Here is a 23,935-nt window from a genome sequence, read left to right as displayed (position 1 = left end):
GAAGTCAGCTTCGACGTTGTCAGACTACCTCAATTGGACATCAGCGATCGAATGCTTCTCGCTTGACAGAGAGTTCGGCAGGACAACCTGAGTTAGTAACAGCGCAAGACTCCACTGACTTGCACTCAAGCTGATTACCGAGCTCGACGAACAGACCAACAGACACCTGATCAAGCGCCAGTAAAGGCACCTGAATAATCAATATTACAGGTAGGATATCCAATCATACGTGTTCGTGATGAAGAACAGAGTGTGAAAACAGAGTCGGGTGTTGAAGGCAACGGCTCTATGTACCACAATGTAGGTAGACTGATAAGTAAAGATCCAGCTGGGCAGTTTCAATAACTGATGCACCTCTACCTGGGATTCCTGAGACGGCAAGCGCCAACTTGGTCTGTTGGTTATGTATGGGCTCCGCGAGCAGATGGTTTCCTCACATCCACGATATGAGCAGCTCGAGGGAATCAGTACAACTACGATGTGCAGGCTCTCCACACGAACACCCCAAGGTGCTCAACAGTATTACAGATCTGATGATTCGGACGAATCGATGAGATAGGCAACGTCTCCGATATCATATGAGACAAGCCTCGAGAGCACAATACAATGACAGGTGTGACGAAGCCAGAACAAGTACACCATCAAAGAAGTAAATACATAAAAGTATCCAGCGAACAGCACGCATGGAACAAAACCCGGGTTGCAGTGAAGAGAGAGAAAAGAGGAGACCGACCTAACAACTTTGGTCTTTGAGTGTATAAATAGCTTGGTGGTTAAGGCATGATATGAATGCCCCGAAGGTCCGGGTCCCAACCTCAGGGATCCCGACTGCTCCTGTCTATGCTCGTTCAGTCTGGTAGTAGCAAAACCCACGCGCTTCCTTCGGGTGACATGGTTGCTAGGGGCCGAGAGGTTAGAGACGGGTTTTGCGTGTCGATACCCCGTTTCCAAAGTTGAACGTTTCGTTCAGCAGTGCGTGAACTCACCCAGTTGTGTTGCATGGTCGACTCTAGTTCAGTCGGCTTCGTTCAGAAGCGGAGGTAGCTCGGCATCGCCCCAGTTGCTTGGGCGACCAAGGAACACATCTGCAACATTTGTGAGGTGTATGGCTTAATGTTTGTCTACGCTGTATGGACTTTCTCTAGGAGGGTGGAATCATGCTAAGTGGTAAAGTGCATTTGGGAGGTACGAATAAAAAGGACGATCGATTGCAGGGTATTTTTGACATCATCATCATCGACAGCATGTTCAACACAACTGCTTCATCACCACCAGACGTTCACTAACGGATATGTAAGCGTTACTAGTCAAAAGACAGGACATACCCGTTGCTCCAGTAGTTGCAGTTGAGATTGGGTTTTGAGCAACTGCGCGTGGCAGTCATAGAGATCATTGGCCAAAATCCAATTGAGCTTATCCACTCCGGGAATCAGAGGAGGTAGACGCACCTCCCCCGACTCTGACTGAGCGCGTTCCTCGGCAGACCGAATAAGCTGCTGAAGGGCGTCCTGACGTCGCTTCGTAGATGCTGCCGTTGCTGTCCCCTTCAAGGCGGATCTGGGCCCCGGGGAATCGGACAGTCCACTTCGGTCCACATCGGTGACAGGCGAAGTGGTTCCAACCGTCTGCGGGAAAGCGTCCACCGACTGTTCGGTCTCTCTCAGCGATGCGTCTGGCCCAACAGCCGAAAGATCGGTAACTTCATCATCACTGAGTGGGGTCTCGGAATGTCGAAATGCGTTTTGCGCTTCGGACAACATTTTGTGCAATGCTTCCAAAGAATCGTCGCGTGGAAGCTAGTCACGAAAGGAAATGAGTGGGTTACAAAACAGCTGTCTGGAAGAACACAATGGGAAGGGAGTGTGGAATTTGATATGAAATCGGAATACTGGCAAAAAACGGGTTTATGGTTATTCGGCCGAAATAGAGTACACACAAAACGTATCGAGACTGTTTATGTCATTCAGAGACCAGTGGAGAGTGTGGCTTTTATCATTAGAAGTCACGCAGGGTGTGCCTTTGGCCTCCTGCAACCTTAGTTGATGGTACCGTATAGTTTCTGCCGCCCAATATTCTCGTTTTGCAAGAAGGTGGGAGTACAGTCAGGGAGAGGCCAGATGAAATGGCTCAGAGAAAGCAGGAAGAGACAAACAGATCAGTTCCACACAGAGCGACTGCAGAAATACAGGTGAGTAAACTATTGAAAGTTTGTGGAGGGGAAACAGATGAGGTAAGTTCTTACCGGACCTATGCATTATTGTTGTGAACTGCGAGAAAAAGCGCGGTTCAAGGAGCATATAGATCGGTCAGCCGATCAATCGAGAAGCAGATCATTCTTAGGTGTACGTCAAACATCGTTAGTTTGGCGAGAGGCACAGTCCAATATGTTGGTTCTGTTTCACTGATCGGAAGGTCCGTGGTTCGAACCCGATCGCCGCCTTTCGACTTCCCATGTCTAGGCTTAGGCAACCTGGCAGTATCCCAGCCCTCATGCAACCTTCGGGTGGCATGGCAGTTAGGCTTCGAAAGGGTGCTACACCTAAACTTGTCCAAGGCTGTGAGGCATGAAAAACGCGTCAACATAGTTCCTTGAAGCGACTGCTTCTGGACATACACTGGTGATTATTGAGTAGGTCACGCATCAAATGTTTGGCTCACAGAGATATAAAGACTTTGGACAAAATGTGATAGATAGAAATCGGAAAGTAAGCGTTAGGGTTGAGGCAGGGAGTAGGGAGGAAATACGTACACTTCCAGCAAGATGGAAAAATACCCACAGAACGGGATAGATTGAACGGGCGAGTTCCGTACATTTCCTGCAAGAATAAGGAGAATATCATAACAAGAGAGGAAGGGGCGGGGTTCGGCAGATCGTGAGAGAGAAAGAGGGAGATGGCGCGGAAATGTTGGAGTTCTGACCGAATCTATTTTTCCTTTTTCGAAAGGATGTGGGGACAGCACAGACATCAGAAATGGAATGAAACAAGACGTAGCAAAAATGACGATCGGCAGTTTTAGTTCGGTTCCAGAACAAATGACCCCCAATCAGATTTTCGACTGTACACTGGGCTCTTAAGACGGGTACTTTGCAGAGGTTGCGGACAAACACCTAGTTAGAGTCGACGCTCGGGTACAACAGGAGAAGAATAAGGGGTAAACTGGAGGTACATGCCACTCATGATGTGTTCAAAAAAACCCTTCGCCAAATGTTGGCGAACCACTGAAAGGGCGAAATTCCCAGGGGTGTGACGAAAAAACAGATGCAGGCCGTACCCGTAGTGCATAAATAGAGTATTCGCAGAAAGCACAACGTGAGAACGGAGAGGAATGTGAACAAAGTGAGGTGGAAACGTCGGGTCAGACAGAGGTGGACAACTCCAGGTGGGCGGAAAAAGACGCAACGGGGTTGTTAATGAAAAAGATGTTGGCGTCACGGTGCAGGACACAAGAAGGAAAACCTAAAATTTGAGGTGGACAACTCCAGGTGGGCGGAAAAAGATGCCACGGGGTTGTTAATGAAAAAGATGTCGGCGTCACGGTGCAGGACACAAGGCGGGAAACCCAAAATTTGAGAAAATTTGCGGAAGAAGATGGAAAACCACTCGGATTCACAGCTGGCCGGATCAGTGGCGGTTGAATACCGACGTCAGCAAGAGTTGTGAATCGGAGAATGTAAAGCCTAGAATTGCAGTCGGACCGGAGACTATCTCGAGAATCGACGGCGATAAGTATGACAAAGGTAAAAAATGACCTCAACTAAAAGGAACTGAAAACTGGGTATGAACGAACCGAAAGAGGGCAACTGGGTAACAGAGAATGAAGAGTGAGCATCAGTCCAAATCCAATTCATAAGAATAAGCTAGGAACCAGGGGAAAACAAAGTCACTCGTTTCAAAGATTTTCATCTGGGTGATTGAGTGAACATTGTCGTTGACGTCACGTATGCTGCAGAATGCGACCGAGAACCCAAAGCGAATCCTCGTCGCACGCTAAACCACAAGCCCAGCGAATCATTCAAGACTTCTACAGGTTGGAAGACAGTACCTGCGGCTTGGCTACCTGCACCTTTCGATAAAAAGTTTCAGATGTCATATCATTTATATCACCCAGCTTGTTAAGCGCGAATTTTCGGACGAGAATAGAGATAAACAGGCCGTATGTCGAACATCAGCAGCAAGAACTCGAGCGCCGATTTCAACGTATTTCACGACGGATGATCCAACCAGCTGCGGTCGACACATGGCGGTATACGCAGAGTGCCAGCTGACAGGGCTCAATCCAAGTCCCATGCCTTAGAGCGACATGCGCCCATAATGAATTCAACAGCACTGTGTTGACCAACCACCCAATGTGCTGTTTACCCTGTTTACCAAGGCATCAGATCAAAACAACAGTCACATTTGTAGGCATGTTATGTGTGATTAGTGAGGCGGACTTTGTGCTAGCCCCGCTGAGACAGCTGGCTAGTCATTCAGTCACACACACTGACCTCCACGCAAATGTATTTGGCTCACGTGTCGCGTCAAAGTACGAACGAGCCACTCTCCTCAAGCCGGAGATATATAAGGCGGCTGATTCCATGAAGCGCCTATCACGTTTTCCAAAGACTGGGAGCCGGCGTTCTCATAATCTGTTCGCCAGAGGAAAACTGTAACCGGTCATCATCATCGACAGCATGACATCAGTGTTCAACACCGATGCTCCACTGCCGTACAACCATGATTCAGTTGAAAGCCTTATTGTGAAGAAAATAATAAAGGTGGACGGGGAAGGGACTGAGTACTAGCTTAACACAACCATTCCGAGGTGCCTACACCTCCAGACATTCACTCAGGTGATCTGGATAGAAACTGACAACAAGAACGCCACTGACATCGGTTTGAAGCCATATCTTGTAGTGTCTCGAACCAGGCACAGTGAGGATCACGCGGTCCCCATCCTGGAAGGCGAGTAGCACCGACAGCACCCAAGCGTTTCGTGATCTCCTTCATACTCCTCTGCCAAGTCAAGGACTGGCCACCTCTTTGTTTAAGCCACTGCAACTGGTACGAAGGAGCAATTCAGGACGCACGAATGAAAGGGACCACTCGGGTGTTTGGAACAAACAAGGGTATGGTCAGAAGGAAATAACTCTATGAACAAGTCTGACAATACCAATATGGATGCATACGGAGAGGAGAAACTGCAGTGGCCACCCGAGAAAGCCACCAACTCCTTGGAAAGGCTACAAGTGTCCTCTTCATTATAATGTTTTCTTTTCAGGAGGACTACTTGACTATGCAACAAGTCAGTATCGATTACGTGCACAAATGATGCTTGCTCTCGCTCGTATCTTATTCGCGTGTACAACAGAATCTTCAACAGGTACGTCCACCCATGCGCATAATCAACCGAATCACAGCTGACTCCTCTCCTGAACGCACCAGCCTCATTGGGAACTGCACTGCCAGCTGAAGCTCCACAAGTCCGTCGGTTTTGAGGCCAGTAAAAAACCTCCGTCCACGGAAACAAAATGAGTCGATTTCCTACCTCTAGGGGACGGGTGAAAGCATGAAAGGATTTGTTGTACGCAGAACGTCCCAAGACACTCCAAGCCCACTCCGACATCACTACAATACAAGTGGTGCCAAAATGGTTTGAAAAACTTATGAAAAAGTAGGTTTCTAAAAGTAGACTAAAAGAAAGGCAAAACACTCTATTCAGTCTGAACTGCTGCAAAAAACAACCGAATGCTTACCTTAGCAGCCACACGCACGTCACCGACAGCAATCTACGGATTTGACTAAGTATAGTTAAGTTAAACCCTCAGTTGCATCACTTTCAACCAACTGGGTGAGTTGCAGCAGATTATTAGGTCGTGTGAAGCTGGTGTTGCGCAAAAAAACTGATCAAAAACAAGTGAACTAAAGATCACGTGACTGTCGCCGACGCCACACACGATTGATTGGCTGGCTGTGATCGATCAAATGCAGAGCGGTGATTGGTCGCTCAAGGTTACCTCAGTGTTCGCGCATGGAAAACAAAGCGGTGTCAATGACGTCGGATAGTTGTAGGTATCAGAGCAGAAGAGAACAGGGGCGTTAGTGCCGCGTGCAACACTTGTATTGTGGGTGCATTTGCAATCGGTAGTATGACGCGGGGTGATTCACGTTGATGAGTTGTTTGGACGTAACTCTACCGATTAAGTTCGTTTATTGTTCACAGGTGTCGCTAGTCTACCAGTGAGATAAGAATTATGAATTAGCTCGAGAGCCCACGAACAGGGTGAAGCAAGCGATAATGAGAGCCTTCGACAGAGAGAAGATTGATCCAGAAAGCGTGCACATATACAAGTCCTTGTTAGATCAATCTTACTGTATCGAGGCGCAAGCACCATTCAATGGTACTAAGTAAGCCAGCGGGTCGGGGGGGGGCAGCTCAAAAATGTTGGAACATAACCTAACCGGGATGGTACTCAACCAGAAACGCTATCTAAATCGTGATTACAGAGTGAAGAACCGGGAAAAACAGCATTCTGTTGAGGGAGCAACAATTCTCGATCGTTGGAGAGAAGTGATTAAGAGTTGGCAATATCCTGAGCAGAGATGCTGGCAGATCATAAAAGCCTACTCACTCCGCCAAGTTATCCACCGTTATTCAAGTTCAACTTGCTGACAGAGAGGGGAAAAGTGGTTCCCACAAATACCAGTCTCAGTCGTCGAAATGAAAAATATCAAATATGAAAAAAGGCTGGTTCAGACGAAGTAAAGAAATTTTAAGCAGGAGAATGTGTTCAAAGGTGAGGTCGCTCAGTGGTTAGGGGGCGAACTTACTGACCGGACGGTCTGTGATTCGAACACGACCTCTGCATCTTGACTTCCCTATCTAGGCTGGGACAACCTGGCAGTAGCCCAGCATTCGCGCTTCCTTCGGGTGGCATGGCAGCTAGGCACCAAAAGGGTGTTACCGCTGAACTGGAATAGTGTACAGATCAGATCTCATGACTCCTACAACTACATCGAGGAAGCATTTTGACATCCATCAAATTGTTTATTCCGGGAAAATAGCATTGTGTGTACAGGTCTGGCACACACAAACCGTCTGGAGGTACCAGGAGCCACACGGAAATTTCTACCTCTCCTTATGTAATGTTCGAAAGTAGACCCACACTTTCTGCCAAGCCGAGTCTGTCAGATGTACGTGCGGAGTCAGGCATCTATTGAGTGGAGCAACGGTGCGAAACCGAATGCGGTTAGTGCGGTGTCAGGCGGTAACCTCAGAAAACGAATACGGAGGCTGATTCCCGCTTGTTGGGACCCATGGTGATTTTTACCACCATGGCTCGCGTGGAAGATAACCGTAAAAAGCTGGGCGATATAAATTTAGAACCAGGGAGGAAAACAGTGGTGGGTCGATGATCAACGGGTTCTATCAGCTGGGTCATTCACCACTGCAATCCACCATTTGCCTCGACGAGTAGCAGGACTGACTAAGTCTGGACACGTTGGCAGTGTTGAAAGATTTAAAGAATTTTTGAGCTTCTCCGCATAGACTGGCTTCACGAAAGCGCCATTCAAATTGGCTCGATGAACAGATCAACAGCTGCCTGAAATCGCCATAAAAAAATTCCCAACTCTCGTCACACTATCAACAATATATAAGTAGCTCAGAAGGAGAATAAAATTCACTAGATGAAGGAAACTCTCTTCGGAGAACTTGTTACCCGAGGAGCTAGTAAACAAGTGTGACAAGGCGGTGTGGATATCAGGATTGAAGGATGAGCCACACTATACCCAGTTAAGGGTGAGTTGAGCACGCTGGTGACGAGCCATTTGTGGCCGAACGGCTAGGTGTTCAAACTACTAGCCAGGATGTTGTGGGTTCCAGATGCCCTGGAGTTTTTCGGAGATGCGCACCGCTGATGATTCTTAATAACGACGAAGTGGCTGTGCAGTGCTTTCCGATACATAATGTCGTCACTTACAGGACGAAATCTCTAGTGGAGAGAACTGCGTTCACCTATATATATATTGCATCTTGAGGCACACCGAGTCTCCCTCCATTTCAACGCATAGTCATCGTCGATAGCATGACATCAGTGTTCAACGCTAATGCTTCACTGCTTTATTTTTTAAAACCATCCTTCTGAAAACGTCAGACGGCCCTGCTTGCTATCGAATGACCGCTATCCCATCATCATCGTCATCGACAGCATGACATCAGTGTTCAACACCGATGCTCCACTGCCGTACAACCATGATTCAGTTGAAAGCCATATTGTAAAGAAAAGAGTAAAGGTGGACGGGGAAGGGACTGAGTACTAGCTTAACACAACCATGCCGAGGTGCCTACACCTCCAGACATTCACTCAGGCGATCGGGATAGAAACTGACAACAAGAACGCCACTGACATCGGTTGGCAGCCATATCTTGTATTGTCTCCTACCAGGCACAGTGAGGATCACGCGGTCCCCGTCCTGGAAGGCGAGTAGTACCGACAGCACCCAAGCGTTTCGTGATCTCCTCCATACTCCTCTGCCAAGTCAAGGGTTGGCCCCCTCTCTGCCTCCGCCACTCTGAGTTGTGCATGAAAAACAGCACTCTCTTCGGCAAACCATGTAACCTCGTAGAATATGCAAGCACTATAAGCACTTACGGCGAGGTCAGAATATAACCGATGGTTTCAAAGAGCCATGACAGCGTAATTTTGTTGTGAACAAATATCAACATTTTTGGAGTGGTACGATGTGAAACCAGCTGTTGAGCAATCACAACTTTGGTGGACGGTTAGCCCCGCGACTCAAAGGCTTAAGAGACTGGCAGAAATGGTCTAATCGCGCATCAAAGCTATCGCCTTCAGTACTACCCAGTTCTCGAACCAACTAAACACGCCATCAACTCCAAGGATTGGCCACATCCCACGGAATCTCCCACTTTCTGGTAATCGAAAATGTAGCAGCTTGAACCAGTGTGCCTATGGTACACGGTTTGTAGACAACTAATTGAATTCAATTAGACAGTTAGATTCCTTTGTAGCGAGATAAGTAACTCTTCGATCGAAGTATCTGACAGTTACCCGGGCTTCGATTTTCCAATGAATTTATGGCAAATATGAGAGAAATGTCCAACGAATGAGGTGATGCCATTTGTTTACGCGCAGTGCTACTCACAATTTGCGTCAGTAGTACATAACCGTCACTACAACATCGAATCGATCAAAACAAACGCTCTGAACCCTGGACTTCGATGAGGACAACTCGTCATTTCATCGGACCAACAAATAACAAAATAACCATTCAACAATAACACCCGTTGGGTGCCTAAAATTGTCCAGCTGTAGCATTCTTTCGGTGCCTAACTGCCATGCCACTCAAAGTACGAGGGCTGGGATACTGCCAGGTTGCCCAAGCCTAGACAGGGGAAGTCGAAAGGCAGAGGTAGGGTTCGAACCACGGACCTCTCGGTCAGTAAATTCGCGCTCTAACCACTTGGGCCTAGCTACCACACTACCCGAAGGAAGCACAACGGCTGAGATACTGTCGGGTTACCCAAGATCAGTCAAGGCCCAAAAAAGTCAAGATGTAGAGGCTGTGTTCGAATTAATGGACTTTCTGGTCAGAAAGTTTGCATCATAAACACTGGGTTCAAATATGTGGTCAGATTCCGAATCGCAAGTGGAGCTTTCGGTCCGTGACCAATCACAAAGACGCTGACAAGGAAGAACGGTCAGGTGTGACTAAGACTTTGCGAGATCCGACCAAGTCAATACTATGATGGCACGATGTACTACTTATTTTCAAACAATAGTAGGCATAGTGTGAAACTGACAACCTCCATCAGGAACTGAGAACAAATTGAATTAGAAATCGAACTCGATGATGCGACAACCAGTGGAATAACACTGACCAGAGCATTTCAATCGAATCCAAGAGAATATGGTATCACCAACAATTGTGAAACCAGTCTGCTTTTTCAAGAACAGATTCCCTCATTTATACGGGAGACTACACCTGGGAAAACCGCGTCAGAAAAACACAACATCAGCAAGGAGGTGAATTTGAAATTCGTGCCCGGTAACCGCGTGAACTAGAACAGCACAATGATGGATGAGCAGCCGGACATTTAGACCGAGGTTCCGAGTTCGCCGAAAACCGACAGCTGTCCTGGTCGAGGTGTGTGCAATTCACATCAACAAATTTTACCATCTATTCGTGGGCAAACACGTGTAAGGTCATGCTCCTGGACATGCAGTCACTGAACCCAGATGACAGATGAGGTCAATGCACGAATTTCCAAGCCTTGGGTCGATACGCGACCCGAGACACCCATGGCGTCAGAGTGGTTTATCCCTGATTCTCAACGGACGTGTGTATCAAGCTACAGTACGGGCTGTTTTGTTGCATGGCTGTGAGACTTGGCCTATTGAAGCAGCCGAACTGAGACGTCTTCAGGTGTTCGACAATCGTTGTCTCAGAACCATAGCTCGTGTGTGTTGGTGTCGGCGAATCCATAACTAGGCAGTTGGAAAGTGCGTTTTCGGTTGTGTAACGGGTACTTCCATTGAAGAATGTGTCCAGGACCAGAAACTGCGTTCGTCAGGCCGTGTATTGCGCGTGCCGAAGAGAGTGCTGTTTTCCATGCACAACTCAGAGTGGCGAAGGCAGAGAGGTGGCCAACCTACGATCTAGCATGGGGGTATAAAAGAGATTACGAAACGTCTGAGTGCTGTCGGTGCTACTCGCCTTCCAGGATGGGGACCGCGTGATCCCCACTGCGCCTGATTGGAAACGCTGCAAGAAAGGGCTGCCAACCGATGTCAGTGGCGTTCTTGTTGTCAGTTTCTATCCAGATCGCCTGAGTGAATGTCTGGAGGCGCCTCGGAATGATTGTGGTAAGCTAGCACTAAGTCCCTTCCCCGTCCACCTTTACTCTTTTCTTTACAATAAGGCTTTCAACTAAATCATGGTTTTACGGCAGTGAAGCGTTAGTATTGAACACTAGTATCATGCTGTCCATGATGACGATGAGTTGTGACCGACTAATTTAGTCATTATGTTGGAACTTCATCTCCAAACATGAGCCCCATCAAACCTATCAGGGCAAAAGTCCTCGAAACACACCCAATGACGCTAACGAGATCTAATTGACTCTCTGGTTCATGAGAGATTAGCAACCAACCTTATGAGTGATGCTTTATGCGAAAAAACAGGGTTTTGTGGACTCGACTGATTTTCACGCGTTGGCCTATTCTAATCGCTCAACGGACCAGGGTATGTGATGATCAGAGCACCAGTTATTCGTAGGTGGTTGCTGGATAGGCGGAATTCACATTTACACATTTGAACAATTTTTCCATCCTCATGGTGGGTTCAAACATTAGAGTTGGGATCAACTGCGCCTATCCTTGGTTGTGTCGGGAATTAAACCCCGAACATCAGGAATACAAGACCAGCGTGGTCTGAACGGGCGGGCGTGCTCCCGATTGCACGATGTGGTTGGTATAACAGACGCCTGGACAGACAGACAGACAGCGTTCAGCTGTAGCACCCTTCCTAGTCCCTAGCTGCCATGCCACACGAAAGAGGCACGAGGGCCGAGATACTGCCAGGTTACCCAACCCCGGACAGGGGAAGTTGAGAGGCGGAGGTCGGGTTCGAACCACGGACCTTCCGGTCGGTAAATTTGCGCTCTAACCACTTGGGTCATCTCGCCCAGACACCTGGACCAAGCAACTGTCCTGGTTATGTTGAACCTGCCGGTCAGGGCTTCCCAGTCAGGCGGCGCCATGGTCATCGGAAAGATGCTGGACAACTTTCGGTTGGTTGTCTGCGGTTGCGGGATGTCCGGCATTAGCTAATCTACGGGTGATCCCACAGTGAGACCATGGTTTCCCACGGCTATTGTGCCTGTCTCAGTCGTAAATCAGGTGAGAACAAAGTCGCCCGCTTTTCGGGATTAGTTGAACAGGTTATTTGCGAAATCATCAGATCAATTTGATGCGAATAGGAAGATGTACAAGCTGGATAAACAAATGAACCTGACCTGAGACTAGAAAAAGTAGGATTTACAAGCGAGAAGATACTACTGATTACGTTGTTGGAAACTCTGGTCACGACTGGTTTTGCCTTCCTTGAAGCTCATCAGATAAGCGCAGTCCTATTAACCTTAGGTTTTACTTAGACTAGGGTTTACCAAGTTTCGCTCCACATAGTCGGTAGTCTGAAAAGAACATGAGTAGAACACCTGACCCATTCGAACGAGCATACATCACCATTGGTGGCAAACCGTGTACATGTTGTAGAGTGGATCTAGCTACCACATTTTGTTCGCCGGTGAGCTTGTAAAACGAAGAAGGTAGCCACACTTCGAAGGTGCTAGTTGTTATCACTGAACGAGGTGATAGGCTTCATTGCGAAGTCATCCCTTTGGCTGGTTTCCGCATTCCCTCCCCCCATCAAACACACAAACACGGTTTTGCGGAGAGGATTCTTTGAGGAAGTCAACTAAAAGGTATACGAAGCGCACGAACAAGAAATTGCAAGCTCGGGAACGTTATCAGTCAACCTGTTGTGCAAGAATGGCTTAATTCGAAAACGATCCGATGTACTTCGGCTCGCTCGAACGTTTCAAGCGCACACTTTTTGCAACTCAGAAACGCGGGTTTCGGATTAGCTAAGGTGTACTTTTAAATTTTCTATCACCGGTGCAAGCAAAAAGAAGAACAAACAGATACACCAAGAACAATGTCGTCTATTTGCTTAATTTGGTAACCACATCCCCTCGTGCTTTGTTTAGGGGAAAGGTGGGTGGCTTAGACAGGATGGACAGGTGCACCTCGAAATAGAGGTGACACAATCCTTCAGCTGTAAAACTCTTTTGGTGCCTAGCTGCCACGTCACACGAAGGAAGCACGAGGGCTGGGATACCGTCAAGTTGCCCAAGCCCAGGTAGGGGAAGTCGAGAGACAGAGGTCGGATTCGAACCACGAACCTTCCGGTCAGTAAATTCGCGTTCCAACCACTGAGTCATCTCACCCTCTAGGAGTAGAGGTCTTGAATAGGGCCGAAACTCTACAGAAAATAGCCAAAATTTCTTCGCCGAACTATAGAGGAGGTATCTTGAAGGACGCATGCGACAAATATCATCCAGCGTACGCCAACACATCGCAGTCAGATTAGCTACTGGACTCGATCTCAGGAGAGAAGTCAGAAACAAATATAGACAACGAAACGGTTGAATGACTGAAATTCATCGACGACAGCCTTGCTAGAGTTCGCTGGAAGACAGTGCGTTCCAAACGACGGTGTTTGGCGGATGTTATGAACACAAAGAGTACAACCGAAGTACACGGAAGTAAATCTGAGGAGATTTGTCAACTTTCGGGTTCGGGCTTCTTGACTGTTGCGTCCAATAACCCTGTCGGACGGGACCAGCTTACCGGAACCACGCCCTCGAATAGTCTAAAGCCAAGCTTCGCATGAAAGAACAAAGACTCAAGTGTCAGCATCTGGTGTAGGGTTCACAAAAAGTCACCCGAATCAACCAAAGAATAACATCGTTGTGCATTTTCCTCCAAAATGGCGCTGTGTACCGGAGCAACAGAAGGGTAAACCCCTGGCAAAAAGGGCCGGGAACTGGGTTTTTAAAATCAAATGCAATAACGTTTCCGCACAGGACAGACAGTTAAGTTCATGCCGAAATCGGTGAGCCCGAAAGAAAAATAAACAGACTATCGCGAAACGCAGCGGGACATCAGGCACTGCTAAGACGGAGCAGTGGCTAGACCCGGAACAGGAAAACAGATTTACAAAACGTTGAGGTTTTCGGAAGGCGACGACAATTCACACAAGAGCGAGCGAGGAGGTGGAAATTGCCAAGTGCCCCGGTGTGAATAGAACGGAAGGCGTTGGGGGGAGCAGGTGTGTGGAAAACAATTCTAGATCTGTCGAGCTTTCACGTGGAAGCCGAGTAACTGTATCGTCCAAACTCTCAATTGTCTCAGTACGTACGAACCCAGACCAGCAAAATCTACGAATCATCAATTCAAACACCTTGAACCGGAAGATCACGGATCCGAACCCGGGCAAAATGACTCTAATGCATCCGCAAGAATTTGGCATCCACCCAAACGGAAACGACTTTTAACCGAGTTTTTTAAAATATAATTCAGTTGTAGTACCCTTTCGAAGCCTAACTGCAATGTCACTCGAAGGTTGTACGACAGCTGGGATACTGCCAGGTTGCCCAACCCCGGACAGGGGAAGTCGAGAGACAGAGGTCGGGTTCGAACCACGGATCTGGTGGGCAGCAAATTCTCGTTCTAACCACTTGGGCCATCTCGCCCCATCAGTTCCTTGGAACGCCAAACCGATATTCAACAATGATCTGGTATGCTACACAAAAGAGATTCTGCTGATTGGTTCTCCGTCTATCATGAAACTCGACCAATTCAGTAACCTCCTCACTCACGAAGGCTTTCTGTCAAAAGCAACATGTCATCCACCCTTCTGAAACAACGAAAAAATGCTTGAGACCGTTTTCGGAAAAGTCTGGTAACCGATTGTCACCAAACTTTTCCGAGGACTAGTTTGAGGCCCAGAGACAATCGATTTCTTGGCATACTGGTCGTCCAAGACATTCCAATTCGTTGTTTAACTGTCCCGAGGAGCATCACACGTGACGCAAACTAGTTTATTAAAGATGTCATTTTTAGCATGGTTTCCGAACTAGGATCATTGGTGGAAAACTGAGCTTAACTGACCAATCAAAATCGAGGGAAAATTACAATACGAAAAAATAAGAGCGTGCGTGTGTTGCGCGCGCGCACGCACAAGGGACTCATCCGAATGTGAAAATAAGCCGTATAAATCTGAAGGACATTCTCAAGGAATTGCCAAATTCTGGTGCAAATCGCCAATGGTCTAGGTCCCAAATCTGACCCTGGCAAGTTCCCACAGTGTGTGACCGCGTGGCTCATCAACAGCCAATAAAGCAATCGTGGAAAAGCGCCGCAAAAAGGCGCGCGCGCGCGCGCGAGAAAAAACGAACAAGAATCATAAACGGTCAAAACCGAGTATACCGCTTGATTGCAGTGCAGTGCACCGTGGACGGGGTTGGGGGATGTTAGCGGAATAAATCTGTAGCACTCATTTGGTCAGAGAATAGAAATTGTCCGAATAAGGAGTGGAGGCAAAGGGTGGGGGGAGTTTCTCGGGCTGCATCCGGATCCGTGACAGACAGAGCAGCTTGAAAATAGTTTTGAAGGCTTTGGGATGAATTAGTTCGATGATTTAGGCCTTTGTGAGGAAGCAAGTCTCGGCACGTTAGGCTTTCTCACCAATCCGGTTGATTTTCGCTATACAGAGAAGAGGAGGGTAACTGTGTGAATTTTTGATTTGAGGGAAAAACAGGAGTGAAGTTTTAGCGAAATTATGAACGGGGTCCACAGGCATCCACGCTTGTGAAGACCACCCCTGAGGGAAGCAAGTATGGTTGCTCCTGGGGGGTGGCCTTTACATGAGGGTTTCTAAGTGAAAAAGGGGATTTTTTGTTCTGAATGATATTAAATTCACACTAGTTTGGTTACTTCTTTCGTCTAAACTGAGCAAATTAGAGCGCCGTTTTTTTCTTGCCATTCATCCCTTCAAACAACCGTATAGCAAAAATCATTTCGAATGTCCTATTTTCATCAGCTAATACAAGTAGTGTGTTATCTCAGGCGTTTTATTAAGTCAGAAGAGCAAAAAACACAAGCAAACCGTTACTAGTAAAGCGACAGTCATGGTCATTGGTTCACGGTTGATTGGATCCAGGTCGGATCAGTGATTTTCAACCACACGAAGGTGAACTTTACTCAACTGTCTTTATCCATTTTCCCAATAAAGTAGTCTTCTGTCGGGAAACCGCTAGCTCCAGACAACCACCACTGTGAAGTTAGCATGCACTCAGGCCAAAATGTTTAACAACTAGGTTAGGTCTTTGATTCACCTTCCAAGCTCTTTCCAGCCAACCCCTTTACTATTGACGGTGTGCTGTGAGGGTAAATTTTCGACACCATTGCAACGAGTCCTCTTTTGAAAAACGATGCCGAAAGATGATGATAGCTGTTTGCCCTCGAAATGCACGCATGGGTGGCTAAAAAAAGCCAAAATTTTCCACATTGTTTACCCGACAAAACGATTCGTTGGGTTCACTCCGTATCAGCTGTTTGAGGTTCTACTTTAGCGAATCGGTTAGCCAGATCGCCCATTGATTTGCCAATGCACGACTAGGAAAAATTTTTGGTAACTGGAAAGCGGCCCTCATGAGGGGATCTCATTCATACGGGGGGGTACCTTGTAGAGAGGTCGTTGCACTCACTTTGAATGAAATACGATCAATAGAAAACCGTCAGGCAATGCTGGACAGCTACGAAGGAATATAGAACCTTCTCAGTCTAAGCAGCAATCAGCGAAGTGATTTTTGAGTACATTTAATTTGATGGGGTTCTAGTCCATCAGATATGCTACTATGAATTTGGAAGTAGTACGACACAAGAAATAAACCTGGAGAGCCCATGACATATCAGTGCAAAAGACAAATATAGTCTCATGGTGCGGCGAAGAGATCGAAACGACAGTCACAAAAGAAGACTGAGGTCATTTCAAGATCAAGGAGGGAGGACGCTTTGAGTCAGGCCCTTGAGAACACGCACGAAACCGGTGGTGACATCAGTCAGCGAACTATGATCATCCGTTCGGCTATTCATACTCCATTCACGCCTCCAATAATCAGTATTGTCTTCAGCTCGGGAATGCAAGACAACGCCTCTTAGAGTTTTAGGTAAAGAAAGGAGTGTAAGGAAACCTCGAAACCAAACACTGACAAGGAGAGTAAAGCTCACGGTTTAATAATTTAATCATAAATAATTGTTCAGCTGTAGCACCCTTTCGGCGGCTAGCTGCCATGCCACCCGAAGGAAGCACGAGGGCTGGGATACTGCCAGGTCGCCCAAGCCCAGACAGGAGAAGTCGAGAGGCAGAGGTAGGGTTTGAACCACGGACCTTCAGGTCAGGTGTGTGTGTATGACGAGCGAGCGACCACGTTACCTAGTGGGGACTGGACGATGAAAAAAACCTCGCAAGCGAAGGTCCACTGTGTACAGAGTCAATCTAGCATACAAATAGCCAGGGAATTCATAAAACCGGACATCAGTTCAAGATGGCCCGTCTAGACGACCAGTTTACTGTGTGTCGAACTTCAAGTGATGTACCTCGCACAGGTGAAAACAAACAGCTGACAAGCGCGTTTGTTGTGTGTAGGGGGGACGCGATTTAATCGAGGATTGGTTTCAGAATGAAGTATGAAATCACCTGAAAAATACTTGGAACCGATTGGGTAGTCATCGTTTTCGAAAAATTTTGGTGACAGTCGGTAGATTTATTGCTGGGCAGTGTTTTGCTTTTGACACAAAAGCTTCGTCAGGCCAAGTGACTAGGTTCCCTCGGTCGACACCCAACAAAGATTTAGCTTGACTTAGTTGATCGGTTCTCCTTCCGACTTAGCTCTCGACCAACCTCGGAACCTAGTCATTTGGCCTGACGAAGCTTCTGTGTCAAAAGCGAAACGTTCCCCAGCAATAAATCTACCGATCGTCTAAGTGTGGTATAATCATCGGGACAGGAAACTGTGGATAAGTCTGCGTGATAAAACTGACTATTCTCACGTAGGGGAACGGTCAGGTGCACGATTAAGTCAGAGATTAATTCGGAGAGATGAGCGTTACCAATGGGATTAAGACGGGTGTTTATGTCTGCTGTCTTGCTGGATCGCGGAACAATCCTCGAGAAGATTCGACCTTGCACATAACCGAACTAAACAGGCTGCGCAAAGTCAAAGATCCCGGTGCGTTGATGCTATTCATGGGGTATCTCATCATCCCGGAATCGATGTTCTTTTTCGGGACAGACTAGGGCGTACCTGCTAGCGATAAACGCAAATAGTGCAAGTGAAGTTTAGCGCTACCTATCGTCAAAACCGTAAAATCAAACGCAGAAACGAAAGTGACCACAGACATCACCGACAGTAAGACCAGAGGAGAACACTGGTGCTTCACTGCCGTACAACAATGTCAATTTATTATCAATAAAGCCCGTTACGAAGAGACTGGACCCTACCGTGGTGTGACGGTTTGCGCACCTCATCGACCCAGTGAGCTATACTGGGGTGGGGTGCCCCCGCGACACTCACAGAGTCTCTCATACCATGTTGGTCAATGTCTAGAGGTCTGACGAACACAGTCGCCTGGTTGGGGGTTGGAACATGTGGCGACTTGTCCCGCGGAAAGGGTAATGCACTTGAATTTCCCGCCAAACACCGCTGCCTTGACGCTAGGCTTTTGAACCAAAGGTTTGGTTGAGGACCCTAATCGTCCTCCTGTCTAGGTGTGGGCTTCCTGACAGTAACCTAGCCCACGTACAATCATGAACTGCACACATACAAATACACTTATAAAAGAAAAGAGACAGAGAAGAGGACCTGGGGCTGGCCTACATCAGATAACCCCAGATTCCTGCAACTCAGTCGGAAAACCACGATAGAAACTGGCAGTATGAAAGCCTCATCGGTTAGGCGCCCCTCAAACTTTTTTTCACAATATCTTTCATTTCCTTCTACAATGTTACATTCTGTTGACTTCTTGGTTTCCGCTACTCCGCATCGGACAACCTAAATCGGCACACGTAACACTTGGCCCAGGCATCTAAGGTTACAGTGTTTGAGTAAAGTACCGTCTGATTTACCCCCCCTCCCCCTGATCACCTCGTTCCCAATTCGTTGGTTCCAGCGATCCCACCAGATTCAAACAAATTCGGCCATGTTCGAGTCACTGGTGCGCAGGGAGTTGGATTAGCAGAGAACATGGAGACGAGAAACGGAAATATATGCGCCTTGCAACAGATCTCGCACCAATNGCACCAATTGTCTGCTGCAGTGCGACCGTACACGACGCGAAAGGTGAATCACACGACTGCATGCGAGTGTCACATCCGTATCTTGGTCTCAGAGCACCCACACCTCTCAGTATCCAAACAGAGACTGACACTGCGTCGATGAGTAAGCCAAGTTTGTCCAACCCAAACCACTGACCGGATGAAGACAATCAGTGCGTCTGTCTGAGTTGGACAATTTGGTGAAACCAGACACAAAACTACCGACGGTCGTCTTTGAAGATGGAGTAGTTAAAAATAGCCCAGACACACAACGTTGTGATAATCATCACAAAATCACGTGAATTAGAACAGTTAGAATGTCAACTCTAGCAAACGGAGGGGGGCTGGTTGTAATTTCCAACTGGGGGAGGGTCAATGTTTAAAAAAAGACTACTCATAAGGTTGCTGAAATCCCTCCTGCGACCACTTTGGGCCTTCTTGGGTCACATCAGGTAGACGTATTCCCAGGGTTCCCGTCAGTCATTTGCTTTCATAGAATCGAATTGTACGAAATTTGGTGCAAATGTCTTACGCGGTAGGTTCGATACGGGTGAAAGAGCCCACAGCATCGGCTGGCCTACCACCGTAGACTAGAAAGCTGCTAGCAATAGCTACTTCAACAAAGATACACGGGATCGAAGAAGTTTGAGGTGACAGCCAACATGTCGACTCGCCGAGGTTTGCGGGCGAAAACTCGATCCCTACCGAGTCAAAACTAAACAAGAGAAACCGCCTAACTGCTAGAAACCGGACAACCTCTGATGCAATCGTCTTTAAACAGCTTCCTGTTAACTGGCTAATGGGAATCTTAAAAAGTGAGAGGGCATTTCTCGAGGAGCGACAGGTTATGCGCCCCTTCAACTTGATTGCCTACACAGTTATCAAAGTAACACAAACGGTTTAACTCATCCCAAACGCCGCCGATACCTTCCACTTGCTTGTCATGGCAGTGTGGTCGATAAACGGCATTCATTGATCACGTGTGAGTAGTAGAGAACAAACGAATCAAGCTTGCCAATATGTACTATTTACGGCGTCCACGTGGCATATTGCTGCGTCTCAAGGCCCGCATACACCACGGGCTGTGCTTTAGCCTCGCGGTGGCATGCGAACTCTCCCGGCGGATAGTCTAAAGTATCTCCGGATATATCATCGCCATCCCCGGTGTTGAATGACCTCAGAGAAACTGCAGTTTACTAGTCGTAGCTACTTCAGTTGTCGTACTGTTCAGCTGTAGCACCCTTTCGGTGTAAAGCTGCCATGCCACACAGAGGCACGAGAGCTGGGATACTGCCAGGTTACCTAGACAGGGGAAGTCGAGAGGCAGAGGTCGGGTTCGAACCACGAACCTTTCGGTCAGTAAATTCGCGCGACGGGCGAGATGGCCCAAGTGGTTAGAGCGAGAATTTACTGACCACCAGATCCGTGGTTCGAACCTGACCTATGCCTCTCGACTACCTCTGTCTAGGCTTGGGCAACCTGGCAGTATCCCAGCTGTCGTACAACCTTCGAGTGGCATGGCAGCTAGGCACCGAAAGGGTGCGACAGCTGAAGGAACGAATCTAAGATTCGTTCTAAGATTGGAACCAATTTTAACCTCGTGAGGTTTATGCTTCAAACGCAATCCGATTTAAAAAAAAGTAGCATAAATGTATTGAGTGTGAATTGGCGGAACTCCAGGTGATTTGCCTCAACAAAAGATTAAGTGAGATGAATCAACAGCTATCAACATTCAACTCACTCTCTCCTCTTGAACTTTTGGTTCTTCTCTTTGATCGGGGCTACAAAAAAACGGAAAGGCGACAGTAAGGATTAGAAGCTCGGCGCAAAACATGAAATCAGACTAGAGAATAAGCAAAGTGGCAAAACAGAAATTCTGAAATGTATCACCCATCTATTATTCGAGGTTGGGGAGATGTATTCGTGCCAAGGCGGTTGAAGACCCCATGACTGGGATACTTTTGCTAACCCATGCTTGTAAATATATGTTTGACCGAAACGTGGCTCTAATAGAAAACCGTAGACCTGCCAGCGAACGCTGTTTGAGATCGAAGCACAGTTTGCCGCATCCTCGTTCAACAGTGGCACTTTTTAGGTGTCGTAGAACTCAAGGTAGGCACTGCCAAAAACTGGACAGCAACAATGGAAAAGCCGAGATTTATCGAGTATCCCTAGGAAATGAGTAAAAAACAAAATACGATTCGTTTGTCATGCCCCTTTGCCCTGTACGATCTGGGAGAGAGAGTCTGGAGAGACCTTTCATGGCAGAACAACACTCGGTGTGTCAAGGGAATAAATCGATTCGAGAGTGCAAATGACCGGGGGGTTGCCAGCTGGTTGAAATGTGACACGGTACAGACAAATGGCCGGTTGTGAGGTAAGTCAGTTCATTGCCTGATGGGATCATCTCGTTAACACGTCTAGGTCACGAGCCACGACGTTGAGTGGCCTTAGGGAAACTGAAAACAGTTTATTAGTCGTAGATACTTCAGTCAGAAGACCAATCAGCATCAAAAACCGCGGTGGCCCGGAGAAAGCAGCATGTCGGATTGTTCAGGTGTAGCACCCTTTCAGTGCCTAGCTGGGATACTGCCACCTCGCCCAAGCCTACACAGAGGGGAAGTTGAGAGGCAGAGGTCGGGTTCGAACCCCAGACCTTCCGGTCAGTAAATTCACGCTCTAACCACTTGGTACATCTCGCCCCTTGGCTGAGGAAAAATAGCCCGGTTACCTAAATAAGTAGTCAAGTGGGCTGAAAAAAGTAATCACACTGTCATGTTTCCTCAAGGCGATATTCAGTTACAGAAGCTACGTAACCAATCAATGCTTGTGACCGAGTACGAAAAGCTACGATGGAAGGTGCAACGACAAAAAAATGGCCAGTTGCCTTGACGAGGTCATGTAACACTTAGATTCCGGGCGAATAGTTGAAGTCCCCTGCATACAAGAAGGAGCTGCAGTAATCTCCCCTCTCAAACAAAAGACCAACCCGGAAAGACAACACCCATCAGAAGAAGCCGAAAGACTCGCTTCGCACGAAGCCTTCTGCTATGAGTGTATACGAGGATGCTGTTCGAACGCACACCCTTGGTCGACCATACACATGTGTGATCTCTTAGAGTTCCCGCTCTAAGGCGAAAAGCCCGACCGACACTTTTGGAAATAAACAAGAAATCGATTGATACTAATCACAACTGTAAATCACTGATTGAAAACTTGGAACCCGGCGTACCTGCGTTCGACGGGGTTCGGTGCACGTTCCACTTCGTCCTGTTCCTGTTCTGCCAAAAGTTGGGCAATTCGACTGTTTGCCGGATCTTTTTCTCGTGCAAGCACAAAACTGAGGGAGGGGAGCAAGGAGATTGGACGGTTCGAGGACGACAGAGAGGATCTCGCAAACGATTCAAGTGTTAAACAAAGGGGACAGTGCAACGCCTGCTAGTCCGACAGCTTCGTCAACAATCAAATGAGGCATTCATGACAACCATTAGACTAAGAGTGGTGGGTAACATTCACGGCGGTGGGAAGCGAGAAAACACGAAGCAACCCCATTTTTGTCCACAGGAAGGGAATAAGTATAGATGGAGAAGTGCTTGAATAATTAGATGAAAAGTAGTGTACATTGCCACAGAAGAACTGAAATCAGACCAAATGATATCAGAGAAACTCTCTCGGACAAGGCTTTACGATTGGTTGATCGGATGTCGAGATCCCGATGGCACCTTTCGCTTGGCTATTAATCACTGTCCTGAAAAATTCGTGACTTTGTTTACCAATGAAAAATGTGGTCTCAACAAGGCAGTCCATGCTGGAAGGCAAAGTAAGAGCAACCTTGACAAGATTATTTAAATACCATGGTTACTAGGATGCGGTGAAATAGGTGAAACCTCAGTTACAATCTTAAAATCCCCTAACAACCAAGCCACTAAAAATGATCTGTTGAGGAAAGAGTCACTCTTACAAGCCGCATGCGTTTTCCACCTGAGATGTTGTCGCTCAAGGAGTCAATCAACACGTGACCACGTAATATGAATCCGCGACAGATCCAACCAAAGGGCGAGTGAATCATAGTACCCATCAGCCGCTCTCATGGATGACCGGCTTGGTGAACAAACAACCAGTGAAAGGAAGAAGGCCTTCGCTACGGAGTTATTTAATGGTAAATGCCGACTGACCAGTTACAGACTAGTGGACAGGGAAGCAAAACTCTCATTTGCATCTTATTTACAAAAACTGAACATACGTCTTCTCTTGAACGAGTCTTTCTAAACTTTCCTGGATGTTCATTGACTGTTGCTCAAATCCAAGCAAATGCTACAAAGCGACTTTACAAATTCCGCAATAGATCTCCCTTTTCAAGCCACGCTAAGCGAATTTACAAGAAGAAACCATACTACTCGCATGCCTCCCTCATCAGTAGCATCACCGCTACACCAGCAGCAGAGCGGTCGAGACTGGCTGAGGTGCGCGTTGCTGACGATCCCCAATAAGGATAGCGCTTCTCGGCTTTTCAGAGTAGATTGGTCTCACAAAATATCGATTGGAAATTATCGAATTTCCTATCTGATGGAGAAAAACCACAAAAGATCAGTGATATTTGCATCTGAGAAGTGTGACGACGTGGGAGACCTTCCGTGATTGGAGGATGAGTGGTGTTGCATCCTGTGTAAGTGAGCTCTAGTCACGATGTTGATGAGCCGCTCGAGGTTGGAAAGTTTAGTGCTCCAGTTAGTAACCGGGAGGTCTAAGGTTCGCTTCGAAACCGTTTCGATAGGCGCGGATTGTCGATGATTCCCAGTAAGTATTTTCAAACCATAAAAATCTCGAACGAGGACGTCAAAAAGCTTTCAATGTTTGACCAACCATGTCCTCATAGCATAGCTCGAGTTTGGTGGGAACACTGGAGTACGTCGAATGGTTTTTGAAAGATCTAACTCGCCCAAGATAGATGAGCGGATCATCCTCCGTAGATTGCACTGGTTTGGTCA

The 23,935-nt window shown here is 47.3% G+C and overlaps 1 protein-coding gene across 1 annotated transcript in view; it reads right to left on the bottom strand.

Annotated features, from left to right (window-relative positions):
* T265_08239 (hypothetical protein) overlaps positions 1 to 23,935 on the bottom strand; it is a gene marked incomplete at both ends in the record, with an annotated part of 114,875 nt that overhangs the window by 22,959 nt on the left and 67,981 nt on the right. Inside the window, 5 exons of the mRNA XM_009173986.1 lie at positions 1,326 to 1,796; positions 12,814 to 13,157; positions 17,535 to 17,613; positions 20,689 to 20,728; positions 22,180 to 22,287. Coding sequence (XP_009172250.1) covers positions 1,326 to 1,796; positions 12,814 to 13,157; positions 17,535 to 17,613; positions 20,689 to 20,728; positions 22,180 to 22,287 — 1,042 coding nt within the window. The remainder of the gene's footprint in view (positions 1 to 1,325; positions 1,797 to 12,813; positions 13,158 to 17,534; positions 17,614 to 20,688; positions 20,729 to 22,179; positions 22,288 to 23,935) is intronic.

This window comes from Opisthorchis viverrini, assembly GCF_000715545.1.
Source record: "Opisthorchis viverrini unplaced genomic scaffold opera_v5_205, whole genome shotgun sequence".
NCBI lineage: Eukaryota > Metazoa > Platyhelminthes > Trematoda > Opisthorchiida > Opisthorchiidae > Opisthorchis > Opisthorchis viverrini.
This window is presented reverse-complemented; position numbering and strand designations above follow the sequence as displayed.